This window comes from Drosophila gunungcola (genome assembly GCF_025200985.1).
Source record: "Drosophila gunungcola strain Sukarami chromosome 3L unlocalized genomic scaffold, Dgunungcola_SK_2 000005F, whole genome shotgun sequence".
Lineage (NCBI taxonomy): Eukaryota > Metazoa > Arthropoda > Insecta > Diptera > Drosophilidae > Drosophila > Drosophila gunungcola.
Genome location: NW_026453180.1, coordinates 5,060,450 through 5,075,824, shown reverse-complemented (window position 1 = coordinate 5,075,824; position 15,375 = coordinate 5,060,450). Strand labels below are relative to the sequence as shown.

Genomic DNA, 15,375 nt, shown 5'->3' with positions numbered 1-15,375 from the left:
ACTCACACTACGCCACTGCACACACACACACGGACGGGGGCGGCGAGTGTGCGTGCAAATGGGCGGGACGTGACACGGCGTCGAATCGGAATCGACATAGTGCGCATACCAAATGAGCCGCATCCACTGAGGCAGAGCAAGCAAGACAGTTTGCTTCGCCAAAGAGGGATGGCTGGATGTACGTGCCTGTTGGCAAACGGGTTTGTCCTAGCGCCATCTCACTCCCGCGCACGTATATGGCCCATCTTGCTGCGTTTATATACTTCGCAGTTAAAAGAGTGAAAGAGAGAGAGTACAGTGGGGCTTTTGTTTGGCGCTGCAGCACGCGCAGCAATTAGTTTACTTCTTTACACATTTGGGAATTCGCGGGTCTCTCGCTCGCACTTACACGTTGCGTGGGTGTTGTTGCTGCTTTGCCTTTTTATGTGTGTTTGTGTATGTGACCGAAATGCCAATGGAAAACAGAGAAACTAAGGCCTACGGATGAATATATCCTGCGAACCCTCGAAAGGGGGGGGGGGGCAGGATATAGGCGGAGCGGGGACAGGTAACTCAAAGGGAAGGAGGATATTTTGTTATTCCAACCTCGCACAGACAGAAGCTGTCTCTTTTATGTGCCTATTTGTACAGCACTCCCCCGCAACACCCAACCCCCAATAAACCCTTCAAAGAAAAGGCAACATCCTCTTAATTTCCACGGAAGGAAGGTTCAATCGTCAAGGTGGGGGTCAAACTTACAACATTGAAAACTAACGGAAAAAGGGTGGGCAGTTTATGTAGCACTATTGATTAAAATGTTAAAAAGGAGGATTAAAGTATTTATTGGTCAATAAGAGAGGTCAGTAAAAAACAGTAATAGCAAAAGGTAAAAAAAATGCAGGTTTTTAGAAAAAAAATAATGTTTAAGGGATGACCTATAATCAACATTTTTTTGTTTTTATTAATTCAAAGTCAAAGGCTGTTGTGAGGTCCTGTTTTACTTTTAATTATTTTCTTTTCTTCCATTTAGCCATTGTAATTTCACAGCATATTCCATAATTCCGATGAAGATTAATACTTCGCGCACATACAATCGATATTGGCTATCGTTAATCGTTATTTAAAATTACTTTCCAATACTAATTTTTGTCAACACTAATCTTCGTCAAAAACTAGAGCAAACTCCCTTTCTTGGCCTTAACCACAGGCAATTTCGTAGTTACCCCCTTACACCCCCAGACCTCCAGTAATACAAACATTACGTAAGCGTAACGTAACTGGAACATGTGTAGAAACCGAAACGTGATCGATTTCTTGGGAGAGAGTGGGTGAGATGGCGAGGAGACAAGTTGGCGTAGCGAATTCTCCCACAATTACGGCGGCGGCAATTGTGAATTTTAAAAAGGAAACGTGCCAAGTGCTTGGGTCAGGCGCCGCGGGTTAAGGGGGTGCCCATGTCCATAGCCAGGTCCAGGAAAGGAAGAAGAAGAGGTTGCTGAGAGCAGACAATGAATGAGGAACTCGAATTCAGCGCTTGCCATAAAAATCGAACGTGGAAAGCGTTCGCGCTTCCGGAATGAATGGAAGGATGTGGGTCTTTGAGGGGTTAAGGGGGTCTCTGGGCATGTCCACGTTCACGTCCAGACACCGGGCAGACATCGTGGCCATCATCATCTTCGTGGTCATCATCATGGGAAGGCAGGCGGCATTGAAATTGTCCGGGGGCTAACGGAAGAACCCTCATCTGTAGGTCGGAAATCGGTGCGTCTACACTGTGCGTCTACACTAAGCAAATCTTGATTCAACATAGCTTTATTGTTTTATAATAATTTACCAAGGCTAAGACAACCAAAGAAAGTTTTGTTTTTGGGCATTGTAGCTTTCAACTAAGTATAGTAAAAACTAAAAACTATTTCTTAATCCATCTAAGTCTAAGACCTAAATCTTCTTAAACAAATATTGAGAACGAGTTAGAAAAGATCAATTTTTTGCAAGTGTGTGGACTCTGTGTGGATGGCGAGTGGACGGCGTGTGGCTTCAGCCGCCCGAGGACAATGGCCACGGACGTGCAACGATGCGTGTGGTGGTGCCACAACCCCTTAACCCCTCCCGCCCCCTCATCCTCCTCAGTTTACCACCCCCTCGCCAATTTGAGGTGCGTGTGCGTGCTGCGGGCGTCGCTGGAACATGGACATGAATTTTCATTTCGGTTTCAGTTGCGTTTTCTGCTTTGGTTTTTCAAAAACACTTGTATTCCAGTCAGGAGCTCAAATTCGCTGCCTGACTTTTATGAATGAAAGAGTGCGATGGCCAGCGGGGCAGAACTAAAGCTCAAGTGTCTGTCGCACGTCTGGCCTGCTCTTCCACATATCACGTCTCGGGAACTGTACAGTAACAACATCGATATCTAATACTATCAACTATGCGAAGTATAATTGAAAATATGCGAAAATTCTTAAGTTATAGAGGAAAACATTTTGTAAAATTAATTTTTGGTATTTAATTTTGTTCTATATATGTATATGATATATGCTAAAATTAAAGTTTTCGGTAGAACACTGTACATAATAATCCACAAGGCCACAGGAACCGTATTAAACACGGGGGCAACAGAAAACGTAATATGAAAAAGAGATGGCTACAAGTGGTCAGAGGGCTAGTGCGCAAGAGAAGGGGAAAAAAGCTAGCAAGTCGATGCATCCATTACGTTTACTCGGACACACGAGGCGTCCATTTCAAATAGGAACGTGATGACCAGAAAAACCAAATAACACAAAAATGCAAAAATAACAAAAATATAAAAATAACCGGGAACCACAAAACCATTCACCGGCGCCTGGAAAACGATCGATGAACAAGTGATCGAGGCGATAAGATAAGCGAGAAATGAGTGAGAAAGGATCCAGAGAGGAAGCAATAAACTAACCGCGATCGCTGATCTGTCACCATTTCTCCTTTCTTCACTCTCTTTTTTTTCAGGGGCAGGCCAAGCCCCCATAAAACTGACGCGAGGTGATAAAATAGCTGGACAAAATGATTTCGAGAAGAATCATTCCTACACGCGAAGAAAACAATACAAAATGTCAGTGGTAAATTTTATTCATACTTATATATGTACAGTGGGCAAAACAAGTTTACGAACATTTCATAATTTTATTTGGCCAAATTAAAAGTTAAAGTTAATTAAAATATAATTTAATTTAGCTAGAACTTGAAAGTCTTTGAATCTTGAAATTTATATATATATGGTTGTAAGAACTCAAGAAGAAGTTAAGTTCAGCTCTAAATAAACCATAAATTATTCGAGCAAAATTTATGGAAAATAAATCGTCATAAAAAACATCCTAACTGTTTTTAAACTAAGAAAATAAATCAAATTCTTAAATAAAATTAAACAGACTATATATAAAACTTTTTCCAGTGTTTAAAGTGACTGAAGCTGCAACCGACTAAAAAAAGAGTAGCCGAAGAAATGCATTATCTACTTGTCAGATCTCAAGAGAGTTTTTTTTAGTGGCCTAACTGTTTCTCGATTGTGTTACACAACACAAAGCAAAACAAAACGAAAGCAGTGACAAAAAAAAAAACAATAAGCGGAGTTCATAATTTAAAAACCACAAGAGAGGCCAACAATTAAGCAATAAAACATCAGAAAGAGAGGGAGGAACGGAATCCAAATGAAATCGGAGTAGTGCAGTTCGGGAGCGTGATCTTTATCGCAATTGTGCGTGCTTCCGATGAAATGTTCTCTTCAGATCCCCCTTGCTCCCCCGTTAACCCATAGAGCAACGGCAATTATTTTTTCTCGCTTACTTTCTCTCTTTCTTAATTTTAAGGTATCAGATTAAAGTGGGATTCGAAGAGAGGTTAAACGAACTTAAAGCAGAATATTTTATGTGCAATAGATTTAAATAGAAATAACAAGTGCAGCCAAAACATAAAATTGTTCTTTTGGAAAAATTAATTCCTCCACTAAGAATGATTTTATGTTTTTGCTGCACTTGTTATTTCTATTTAAATCTATTGCACATAAAATATTCTGCTAGATTTAAATAGAAATAACAAGTGCAGCCAAAACATAAAATTGTTCTTTTGGAAAAATTAATTCCTCCACTAAGAATGATTTTAGAAAATGAACATATGTACATGAGTAGGTCTTCATCTCTTGAAAAAAATTAAAAGATTTATATTTGATTGGTTGCTTTAAAATGTGAAAGAGTATTTGAAAATTAATAAAATGTGGCTTTTGTTGAGCTCTGCTACATTTTAAATACCATAACCAAATAACATAAATTGTAAGCTTCAACTTTTCCTTGGCATAAATAATGGTACCGTCGTTTGATGGACTGCTTAGTTTAATTCCTTGTCTAAGCTTTTCCAATGATTGATCAATTTGTAATCGATCACTGACATTTTGTGTGTTATAAACTTTCCGTTTTAGCCGATAAATTAACTCAACAATGAAAAATAACAAGGAAAAATCTCAACAAAGTAGCCACCGATATTATCTGTCCTGCTTAACTCCGGTTTTACTTTGCTTTTTCATCTTGTCGTCGCTCACTTTTCTGGTATTTAGCTGAATAACTCGCATGCCTGCGAAAAAAGTAGAAGCCGCGGCGACACAAAAGTGATCAGTTGTGCTCGGAATTATTAATTAATATTCTTGCACCTTCCAAAACTGTGTCGAGATGTGGAGAAATAACCAATGCGAGAATAACAACAGCAATGGAAGATCAAGCACTTCAATAAAGAAGATAATAAAAAAACTAAAACAAAAAACTACAGCTTGCTGGCATGACCGTGAAAGAGTAAAGTGAAAAATGAGAGCATAGAGGAATCGAAGGCGTTTTACCTAAAATACATTAGTGCAAGTGATAAATAAAAACGGTACATAAAGGTAAGCAAACCTATAACGTACTTTATTATATTATATTATTCAGTAGGTTTTAAATTCTGGTAACGTTAAAAAAGTTCGGATCACTATTTAAAAAGGAAGCTAAAGATGTAAGAAGTAAAAATCAAATGGAGCTGGAAAAGGGGTGAGTGACTATTTTATTTATTTAATTTTGACTAGAACAAAGGGCTTTGAATTTGCATTCCGAATGTTGAACACCATTATAGTCTAATATACTCCTAAAATACCCTTCGAAGAAGTGACAGGACCTTAGTCCGCCAACCAATTCCTTGGTCCGCCAACCAATCCCCGCTTTTCTGTTCGCGAGCTGGAAGCGTGTTCGGGAGCCAAAGTGCATTCTTCGCATGGCTCGAGGTTGGTTAAAACCGGGGAATCAGGGTCTTGGGGGCTGGGGGGCTGGAAGACTGGTATACTGGAAGACGGGTCCGAAGAAAGAGGAATTCGCCACGGGCTTTTCATGTGTGCTTCACTTTTGTTTAGTGCCTCGTGTTTTTGTCAGTTTGTCATTTGCGTTGTTCAATTAATTGCAGAAATCAATTTGAGCAATGCTACTTTACCTCATTGCTGCATTGTTGTTGCCGAGTGTTGTTATCGTTGTTGTGTTTTCCAGTTGATCGATTCATTGGAAACGGATTGGGGAACGAATTGGGACTCGGCTACTGCTGGGTTACTGCTAATTGCTACAAGACTCGATTCCAGAGCCGGAGTCTGAGAACTAGAAGCTTGCCTAGATCTCCAACTTTATTCCGCTCCCTGCCTCCTCTTTTCTTTGTTATTCTCGGGACTTCGACTTCGGCCTCAGATCTTCCGGCAAACCAAGAAAAAGAGTGTGACAACGCGCGACAGCCCCGAGATAAATCCAATTAGTCCGATATTTGTACTTTTTATGTGAGAATTCCCATTAAAAATGTAAAATGTCATAACAAAACGAGAACAAGACAACAAGTCAGCAAAGAGCAGACAGCGCACATCAAGTGCAATCTCTGGCGGATCGAGTCGAACTAGAGCCTACACTAGACTCGACTAGGAGAATTGACTTTGGAGTGGCTAAGCCATGCGGGATAACTGGGATATTTCGTATAGGCGAGGTTGAGTGAGTTGATTACTTGAAGTATCAGGAAACAATCTATAAATTTAGCAAAACCAGCTCTATACTAGATTTGGTCGGGAGAATTGACTTAGGAACGGCTAAGACATGTGGGATAACTGTGATGTTTGATACAAATATGGTTTAGTGACTTTATTATTTAAAAGTAAAATTTCTTAAAACGATACGATGTTTGTAAAATTTTATTGGGATCACTTCGGTATTTTCTTTCGTAAACTTTCGATTGCCAAAAATAATATTCGGTATTTGTTTGACCAAAGATCCCCTTTGCTTAGAAGCTAAAACCAATGCTTCATCAGCACTAACCGCCCGGCATTAGGATACCCTTAAAAAACTGCCAACGGTTTCTGCTGTAAGCTGTGGATACCAGGTATCTCATAGATGCGCCTTTGACGTCTGTCGCGCCGACTGCTGAACACCGAGAGATGTCCAGACCCAGATGGAGATGGACGCAGACGCAAACAGCGACGACGACAACGACTACGACTTCTCTGGCATTCAATAATTTTATGCTAACAAATGCGATGCGCAGTCGCAGCCGCCGCCAAGTGGCGCTGAGGTTTGATCAGGGGTTCGATATCGGACCGGGGGAACTGAATCATTTACGGTAACATTAACACTTACCGCGCATTCACCGAGGACTGGGCCGCGCCGATCTCCTCCATGGACTTTCTGCAAAAAGAGGAAGGGGGCAGAAGAAAGCAAAAAGCACATTTAAGTCGGGCTGTTGAATTCGATTAGCGTGAAGCTGTTACGGCGGGAAAAAGCTGTGGCATTTTCTAAATAAATTAAATTAGCCGATAAATGTCTCGGCTCACTTGTTGGCTGCGCTCACCTGTCGCCCCAGCACAGAGCGTCCTCGCGGTATCTGCAATGGAGATGGGATCGTAGCATTAGCGGTGATCTCAGAGGAACAAAAATACAGCTGCTCTACAAGGTCAACAGGAAGTGTAGGGGAGTGCAGGGAATTGGAATTAAATTTAATAAAATAATACATAATAGCACATTCCTCATTCAAGGAATTGGAATTGAATTTTATAAAAGAATTCTTTAAACCTCTTCCTTTAATCTGTAAGTTATTTAACTGAATGAGTTAGATCAATCAGATTTATTTGTTCCTGAATAACCATTAACGAATAAACTTTCAAATCATAGATTTAAATACTAGCCATAAACATAGGACCATACCAATCTATAAGACACAAGGTCAACAGAAAGTTAGTTCCTGGAAGTAACTCAAATTGTGCAAAGAATTGAAAACAAACTCACTGAGTTTAAACCTCACTCCATTAATCAACTATTGGGTTAAATCAGTTATTTCTCAACCCGTTTTACTGAAATGGTATCACAAGTTGTTGGTTTCCTTAAGAAGCATTTTTAAATAATAGAATTAAATACTAGCCATTAATATCGGACCATAACATTAGCAAGAGATCTATCAGACACAAGGTCAACAGGAAGTGGAATCGCGGAATCGGCGCATAAAGAACCAGCAATCTGCCCAAATTATACAACGACTGAACATTATATGCTGGCTTCCACTTTATAATCAAGTGCAAGCACCGATCTAAAATTTATTGATTTGTCCCTCGACTCGGTCTCCACTTCGTTCTCTTCGTACCTCCTGGGGTCGTAAATCATTGCCCCCAAAAAGTATACCCTATATACCATACCCTATCCTTTCCCCCGAAATTTGCTGACCCTTTGATCGGCAGTCGCTGCCTCGATCCGCGGTTCGATCGAAACCGTTCAGCTTGGGCGCCGGCAAAGGGGAAGAAATGATTTCGAGTCGCAGTCATGGCAATTATCAAAATTGTAATTTGCTTCGCGGATTTTCTCCCCGGCTTCCTTTAATTTCGTTTTGATTGAGTTCATCAGTCCCAGGTCAAGTTTTTTTTTTTTTGGGAGGAGCCAGGAAAGGAAGTAATAGTTGGTCGATAATGGTGAATGAAAGTGGAAATATATTTGAAAGTTAAAATATTTATTAGTTAAACCTTTAGGAGACTTAGTGATCTTCGACATACCAAGAATTCTTCTTTTCCTTACCGGAATTTATTTCTTTGGTTAGTGAATTATAACAAATTAAATATTTTTATTTGTCTGACTAATATATCATATTTATTCTTGGCAGTGTAACCGAAAGAAGGTTACCTTTTTTTCCTTTTTTTTTCACAACTTTCCCAAAATTTGTATCCATTGGCTACATCAAAATTGCAAATACTCCTAAAATATTTTTTTCGGGGTTAGCCTAGACTTTTTATTTTTTATCTCTTGCCAAAAAGAATTTATAAATTCAGCTTTTGAGTAACCTAAATTTTTTACATCATGACTTTGTGCTAATAGGGGCTTTCACTTCAACCCATTAGCTTCATGTACTCGGTTGTCCGCAGTTCTTGTCAAATAGTGCCATCTACCGGTGTCCTTGCCTTTAACTCTCACTCCCCACCAACCCACCACCCCATCAACTCATCAACCCACTGAGAGACACGTGTTCTCCCTCAACAATCGCTGGGGAATGCCAAGGAATTCTCCGAGAAAGGTGGAGAAGGCGGACCTCTCTAGCGAACATCTCCTGTGGCTGCTATTTTTAAGTGTTGGCATAAAAGGCTCCTCCAGCAATGAGATGTCAACATTGCTGCACAATGAAAAAAGAGCAAAATAAAGCTCGATAATAACAGATAATTGTGTAGAACATAGGCCAACTATTTGGCCGGACTCCGGTTCTGGCTTTCCTCGGCTGAGGGCCACAAATCAAAGCCTCATCAGCCGAGATATAAAGTTCAAGCGATCGAATCGATCGCTGAGTGCGCTCTCTTGTCGCCCTCTCAGGTGAAATCACTTGAAAAAATGTTGGGAAAACTTTAACTTTTGTTAAGGATTTTAATTTCAATATTTGGAAACTATTTTATTTTAAAGAATCCCAAGAATATAGTATAAAAAACTATTTAGGATGTTAAAATTTTTTTTTTTCGAGTGAAAGGTTGCGGTTGATTATGGGAGTCACTTCGGTTAATAATTTTTCTGAGTGTTTGGCTGCCGCTTTGTTTTTCTGTGCACTTTGTCTGTCCTGGCATCCATCCATCCATCCATCGATCGATCGATCGATCCAGCGGCCTGCTAGCCAGCCATCCATCGATTCCAGTGAGTGTCACCCGGTTCTCCAGGAGCAAAAGCGAGGAGTGAGGAGCAGGGAGCAGGGAAAGGAGAGGGATCGGCCCAATACATCGTTGTCGTCGTCACTTTGATTGCGTTTCGTGCCCAATTAGTCTCAGAGCACTTGAGTGCGTAAAAACTTGTACCGCACCATAAATAAATTGGCATGAGGAAGACAGGAGCCAGCAGTCAGCAGCCAGCTAAAGTCGGAGTCTCGACAGTGGTCCCCCCTTTGAGTTTTCCCCCGCCATGTCCCCCAAGTTCAGACATCGTTGTCGCCAGGACTGTCAATATAAGGAGGTTTGCTAGGGTTTTGCTGCTTGTGGCCCTTTTTGCTGCCCTGCTGCCGAACTGGGCAGTGGAAATTACATAAGGGCTGACCAAACCGACTATTAAGAGGTTGTCCCCCGGCCAGCCCATCCCTCACCTCACCTCACCCCTTTGGCCATAATTACGGAACATATTTCATAATAATAGGGTGTGTAATCTGCACATTTAACTAGCCTACTAGTTGTCTTCCAATTACAGTCGCCTCCGATTGGGATTGCAATGTTTGTACATACTTAAAAAGCGATTCGTAAGGTTGTCATCGCAAAATGGATTGCAGATCTAAGCTGATCTGAGTTAGCGATAATAAGTGGGGATTTAAATCTTGAGGGATTTGACTAGTCTTATGCTAACAGATTGCTTAGGTAAATTTTTAGTTTAATATTTTAACCGGCAGAATGTGCTGCATGAATATAATATAATATAATATCATGTGCAACTTTTGGATATATACCTTAATTATATTATCACACCTAACTTGACCATGATCACTCGCTTTCTTAAGTGGTTTATGCACGGTCTCTGTAAATTATTTACTTTATTAAGTGGTAATCCAAAAGTCAGTCTAATTAAATAAATAGCAAAGATTATATTAATAAATGTGATAATTTCCATTAAATTAGATTGGGGGAAATTAGATACTTACAAATATAACCTACTTATACTTCAAACAACAAATTTTAAACAATCGTATGTGACAGGGAATTCATAATTTCACCCGAATCATTTACCAAACACTCCCCTTCCTGTCACCTGCCCCGCCCAACCAAATGGAGCTGATTTTTCCCACCGTCTGTACCGAATCCGATCGCTTCCTGCTGTTCGATTGGCGAATTTCATCACGATCATAACAAAACCAGCTCCTCTGTGGATCTGTAGTTTTGTGGATGTAGAAGCAGCTCCTTCATGCTCCGCTCCAAAGCGGCGACAGATCGTATTTACTTTTTGAATGATGCTGTCAAAGGCCCCAAAGCGATTTGTGGTTGGACACTGATCGCACACGGAATCCCCTCGACTTGCCCCTCGGTGGCCTATCTATCATTATTGATTGTGCCCAAAAGAGACGACGCTGCAATATAGTAGAGGAGGGTGGAGTGTAGTGTGGACCTGGACCCAGCCGAAGTGATTGGATTGGACTCTCCTCCGTTTTCCGATTTGCGGTAGCCATGGACAATTATTTATATTAAAAGCAAAGTGTTCAGTGCACTCGAAAAATGAAGAAAGAGTAAAAGAATTTACAACATTTTGCTTGGTTAACGAAGTAAAAAATGGATAGTTTATCGTATAACTCTTATTAAAAACATCTTAAATCACTTCTTATAGTGTATAATCTATGAGCTTGAGTTGTCGTTACTTACAATTGGTGATCAATGGCCCTTTCAATTTCCCCTCCCTTGATATTTTTCCTCACTTTGTGGGGCGTTCATTTCTGTTTAATTTTATTTTAACAATTTTGAGGTTTATTTTCTTTTTTTTTCGTCCAACTTGGTTGCTTCTCCTTTAGCGTAATTTTTGTTTCGGTTTTTTTCTGCTGTTTCTCAGCTTGGCCTTAATATCAAATTTTCGCTCTAAATTCCGTTGATCAATGATTGCCTTTTGCCGAAACCTCGGCTTCAGCCTCCTTGCGACTCCCTTAACCCCCCACTGCCCCCCTGGTGCACTCTTTTGAAGTCCCAGACTGACGAACTGACGAACTGCTGTTCGACTGATCGACTTCGACTCTGTTGGCCTCTGCTGATCATCATTATCATCATCATCAGCCAGATCGAAGACGGCAACGATCCCAGCTTGTCTTCTTCCGACCTTGCTGTAGTTATTGTTGTCGGCAGGGATTCCAACAATTTCGAAAACTTCTCATACATATTTATAAGTTTGGCAAAGTTTTTGCAAAAAAAAGAAGCGTAGAGCTCAGCCTACAACTTTTCAATAATACTCTTACTCCTAAAGGGGTTAAAGAGTTTGTGATGGGTCAATGCCTTAGTTTCAAAATTATATTATTTAAAGTTAATAAATAAATACAACAATATCATGTAACAATTCATTGAATCCATTCAGCAACTTTTGCTGCATTTAAAATGTATCTTTATAGAGTAAACTCTTATTCGATCTGCACTTGAACTGGTTTCCTTTGCTTGATTTTGGTCGATGGTTATTGAAGAACTTTCGGGTTGGTCCCTTGGAACCTTTATCTCAATTATTTGATCGTCTGGTCACAGGGAACTCGCTCTCGAGAGGAGGCGATACCCGATACCGAGTACTTTGACTATCTCTGTATCGGGTATTACTATCTACGTTTAGTCTTTATATAGTCGCTGGTCCAATGTGCAATCCATCGATTTATGAATCGCAGACTAATCATTGTGCTAATCCAGCACTTGATATTCCACTCAGGCATTTGTACTTTTGCACTCTGGGTATGCAGGCTGCTAAAAATCAGAGGACGGAGGGGTTTTTCAAGGGGGTGGCCCTTACTCACACATGAGTGTGTGCCGTTTAATGATTGTTATTGTAACACGGCATGAATTTCAATTAATTTTACGCGCTACCAGAAGAAGAACCTCGACGAGGAGTTCCACGGCGACCTGTCTTGGCGTTGATGAAATTGTTGGCTCACTTTGAGTTTGCCGGCAGCAAGGACATCCTCCTTGGCGAAATGTGTGTGTGTGTGTGAGCGTAATAGCTTTATGCCTGCCGGCTGTGTGAACATCAAGCTCATCAACTTGCCAAGGAAAACCTTCCACACCAGATAATGCTTGAGTGCAGTAAGGAAAAAGTTTCGGTACAAAAATGTAATTGTCTTTAGAACAACAGACAAAAAATTACTGGGATTGATTTCAGTTTTTTTTTTTTGTTTATTTCTTTTATATTTTATTCCTAGATTTTAATAATTTTTTATTTAATTAGGGTGGACTACCGATTTAGTTCAAAAAATTTAATTTTAACAAAAAAATGTTATTTAGTGATAACATAATGTGGGATCTAGCGAACAGTTTAAGTTATTTTATTAACTACTACTTTATATCCAAATATTGGGGTGGAATTTGAAATAAGAAAGGGTGGTTGGCTAGCGATTTCCCTAAAGTTATTGGATTTTATTGACTCTGGGTTTACTTTGGCTATTTTTGTCAAGTGTATTGACTGCATCTTTGGCCACTTGAGAAGCCAGAGGCAACGTTGTAATTTGCCTCAACCTGCAACTTGATGCTGCTGCTGATTCTGTGGTTGCTGTTGCATCTTCAGCGGTGCGAGTGGGTGGAGTGTTGAGAGAAATTGAGCGGGAGATAAGATGGTGGGGTAGAAACCACCGACAAAAAGTCAATTTCTGTTCGAAGAGTTCGTCCTGCTTAAGTGTTGCGCCTCATTTGCATAATTTAATTGAATGTGACGTCGGACAGCAGGAGAAGAACGAAGGATGCCGCCTGGGAACCTGCGAACCACCGAACCACTGAGCCGCCGAGCCACCGAACAAGTGTAGCCCGTAATGCATTTTGGGTGGGGCCTTGGCAACACCTTCGCGGATCGCTTTACTCGATCGGGATTTTCTTCTCTTTATTGGCGGGTTGGGCTTCGCTTTTGATGGAAACTTCTGATTGAACTGAAATCTGCGGCTTTTCTTTGTAGGCAGATGCAGTGATAAGGACGATTTTTGATTGAACAGAATGTGGGACACGTTGTACGAATAAGGAATAACTCGTTAGGGTTGTTTGTGTAAATTTATGGCCTATCTGAATATGGGTACTTTTGGTCAATTTTATAAAACCTTAGTACAAAAATTTCGGCTCAGTACCATTCCTTGAAATTTTTTAATTGAAAAATTAATTTAACTTAAAGACTTTAAAATTAACCTTGTGTTTAATTGAAAATAATATAAATGTTTTCGAAAAAATAACCATTTTATAATCTTCTTATTCTTATTTTTATCCTACTTCATTTGGGTCCCTCATCTTCTTAATTTGTTTCTACGTCCATTTGCAGATGCTGCCACTTGGCTCTCCCGCTTTTGATGTTCGCTCGTCGTTTCTGATATGTTCATTCCCATCATCAGGTTTATATGTATCCCAGCAAAAATTCCCCGGACGGAGCCAACATAATCGCAATCATAATCTGCTGCATTTTATTTCATTTTCTCGCGCTGAGCTTTGTTGCTTTTCTGTTGGCTCTTTGTTCGGTTTCATTTTGCTCTTTATGCTTTACAGCAATTTCTTAATGGCCGTCTTGGAGTGCTACTAACCCCGGGAACCCCCATCCCGAAACCCCTCGTAAATCCCCCTCTTTGGGAGCTCTCTGGCCATCCAAGTCCACCAATCACGTTCGAAATATAAATTGTTGAAATGATGGTTTTTCACTGCACATTTTGCGGTGTTACCGTTGTCTGAGAAGGGGTCTTAACATTATAGAGGGGCTAGCCATGGACGGAGGTAAAAAGGGGGGGTGGAGTCTTGGCCTCGAAAACCGCAAATGGTTCGTCCTCTTTGCTGACCATGGAAAATTGTGTGTGGAGATCGCTTTGTGCAATGAAAATGCGGTTCGTGCTCCTGGCTCGTATTTCCTCCCCTTTGTTCCCTCTTTTCCCGCCGCCCCTGAAGGCGCCCTTTCCCCCCAAAAACCCCCCTCGAAAAAGCAACAGCAACAAAGTGGTCGGCTGTAATGAAAAACAAACGTCCCGGCAATTTTCCAGTTAGGTCAAAACTCTTTTTGTTTCACTCGTTTTTTAGCTTGTCTGGCTCCTCCCCCGTGGCCACCCGTTTCTCGCAGTGTAATGCGACTTTAACGAATTGAGGCATAAGCAAAAAATAAAAAAAAGCGAAAAAATAAAATGAAAATAATGGGAAAAAGACCAAAATGAAATTGAGGCGCAGAAGGGGCAGCAATCACAGTTTAGATTTCTGTAGTCCACCCTTTTCCCTCCTCGCTCCCCGGCTTCTTTTAATATTACTTGGCTGCCCGCTCTTCGCGTCTTCGCCAATATTCGCCAAGGTAATAACTCAGGTGATTATAGTAATTATGCGTTCTGACGCGATCCAGCCACGGATAACGCTATTCCGATATAATTGAAAAATGCTGATAGACGCTGATTGTGTGAGCCGAGAAGTTGGAGTAGCGGAGCCGGGAGTTCGGAGTTGGAGTTGCAGTTGAAGTTTAAGTCCGGAATGGGGAGGCTGATGTGAAGGCTAGAGATGTGAGTGAGTCACGACAGTCTTGGTCATACTAAATCAATAATACATAATATACCTTTAACGAATCTACTTCTTAAATAAATATTACCAAGAAAAGAAAAAATTCATTTATTTAAGAGTAAAGATAAACTGGGTTCCAAACACTTATAAATAAATTCCTAATATGTTTAAATTCTTGATTTTTTAAAAAGTGATTAAAAAATTAAAATTTACTGAAATCTAAAGGGACCAAAAATAAATAATAATAAATTGGTTTATTATGTACACAACGCATCCCTATTGATTCTAATATCAAGTAAACATACACTTTAGGTTTTTGATCAACTTTCTTAATCGAAATCCTTCTTAAACTAGAGGTCTAGTACGTTTTGTTTAAAATATTTGTGAAATAATAAATCTTAAGTTCTCCGCTAGTCCTGCCCATCTCTAGACAAAAACCAAAACCCAAAAACCTCAGCCACTGGTAGTAAAAGCTGCTGAGCCCGCATCTTGGGCTCCTTGAGTCCCAATCCCAATCTTAACTGCAACCTCGGCTCTTTTCGGCCGGGGCCACCAATCAGAGTTCATGAATTACATCGCCATTGCAATATTGTTGTGGGAATGTCTAAAAGAGGTCTCGGCTTAAGACCGAGCCCGGATTGCCACTTCGACTTCGTGGCTATTGCGGCGAAATGTTCTTTGATGCCGATTTCATTTTTCGATATTGAAAATAACCA

The 15,375-nt window shown here is 40.4% G+C and overlaps 2 protein-coding genes across 19 annotated transcripts in view; one reads left to right on the top strand and one right to left on the bottom strand.

Annotated features, from left to right (window-relative positions):
- LOC128259048 (uncharacterized) overlaps positions 1-15,375 on the top strand; it is a 367,779-nt gene that overhangs the window by 200,021 nt on the left and 152,383 nt on the right. For 8 of the 13 annotated variants that reach the window (XM_052991173.1, XM_052991170.1, XM_052991172.1 and 5 more), the window contains 2 exons: positions 4,421-4,866; positions 4,923-5,018. The exons of the other annotated variants lie outside the window; for them this stretch is intronic. The gene's annotated coding sequence lies outside the window, so the exon portion shown is untranslated. The remainder of the gene's footprint in view (positions 1-4,420; positions 4,867-4,922; positions 5,019-15,375) is intronic. 13 annotated transcript variants of the gene reach the window in all.
- The window catches only part of LOC128259025 (protein trachealess), a 30,675-nt gene that overhangs the window by 13,301 nt on the left and 1,999 nt on the right, over positions 1-15,375 (bottom strand). For all 6 annotated transcript variants that reach the window (XM_052991112.1, XM_052991115.1, XM_052991114.1 and 3 more), the window contains exons 3-4: positions 6,838-6,870; positions 6,627-6,674 (exon numbers count right to left, since the gene is read on the bottom strand). In XM_052991112.1, coding sequence (XP_052847072.1) covers positions 6,627-6,674; positions 6,838-6,870 — 81 coding nt within the window. The remainder of the gene's footprint in view (positions 1-6,626; positions 6,675-6,837; positions 6,871-15,375) is intronic.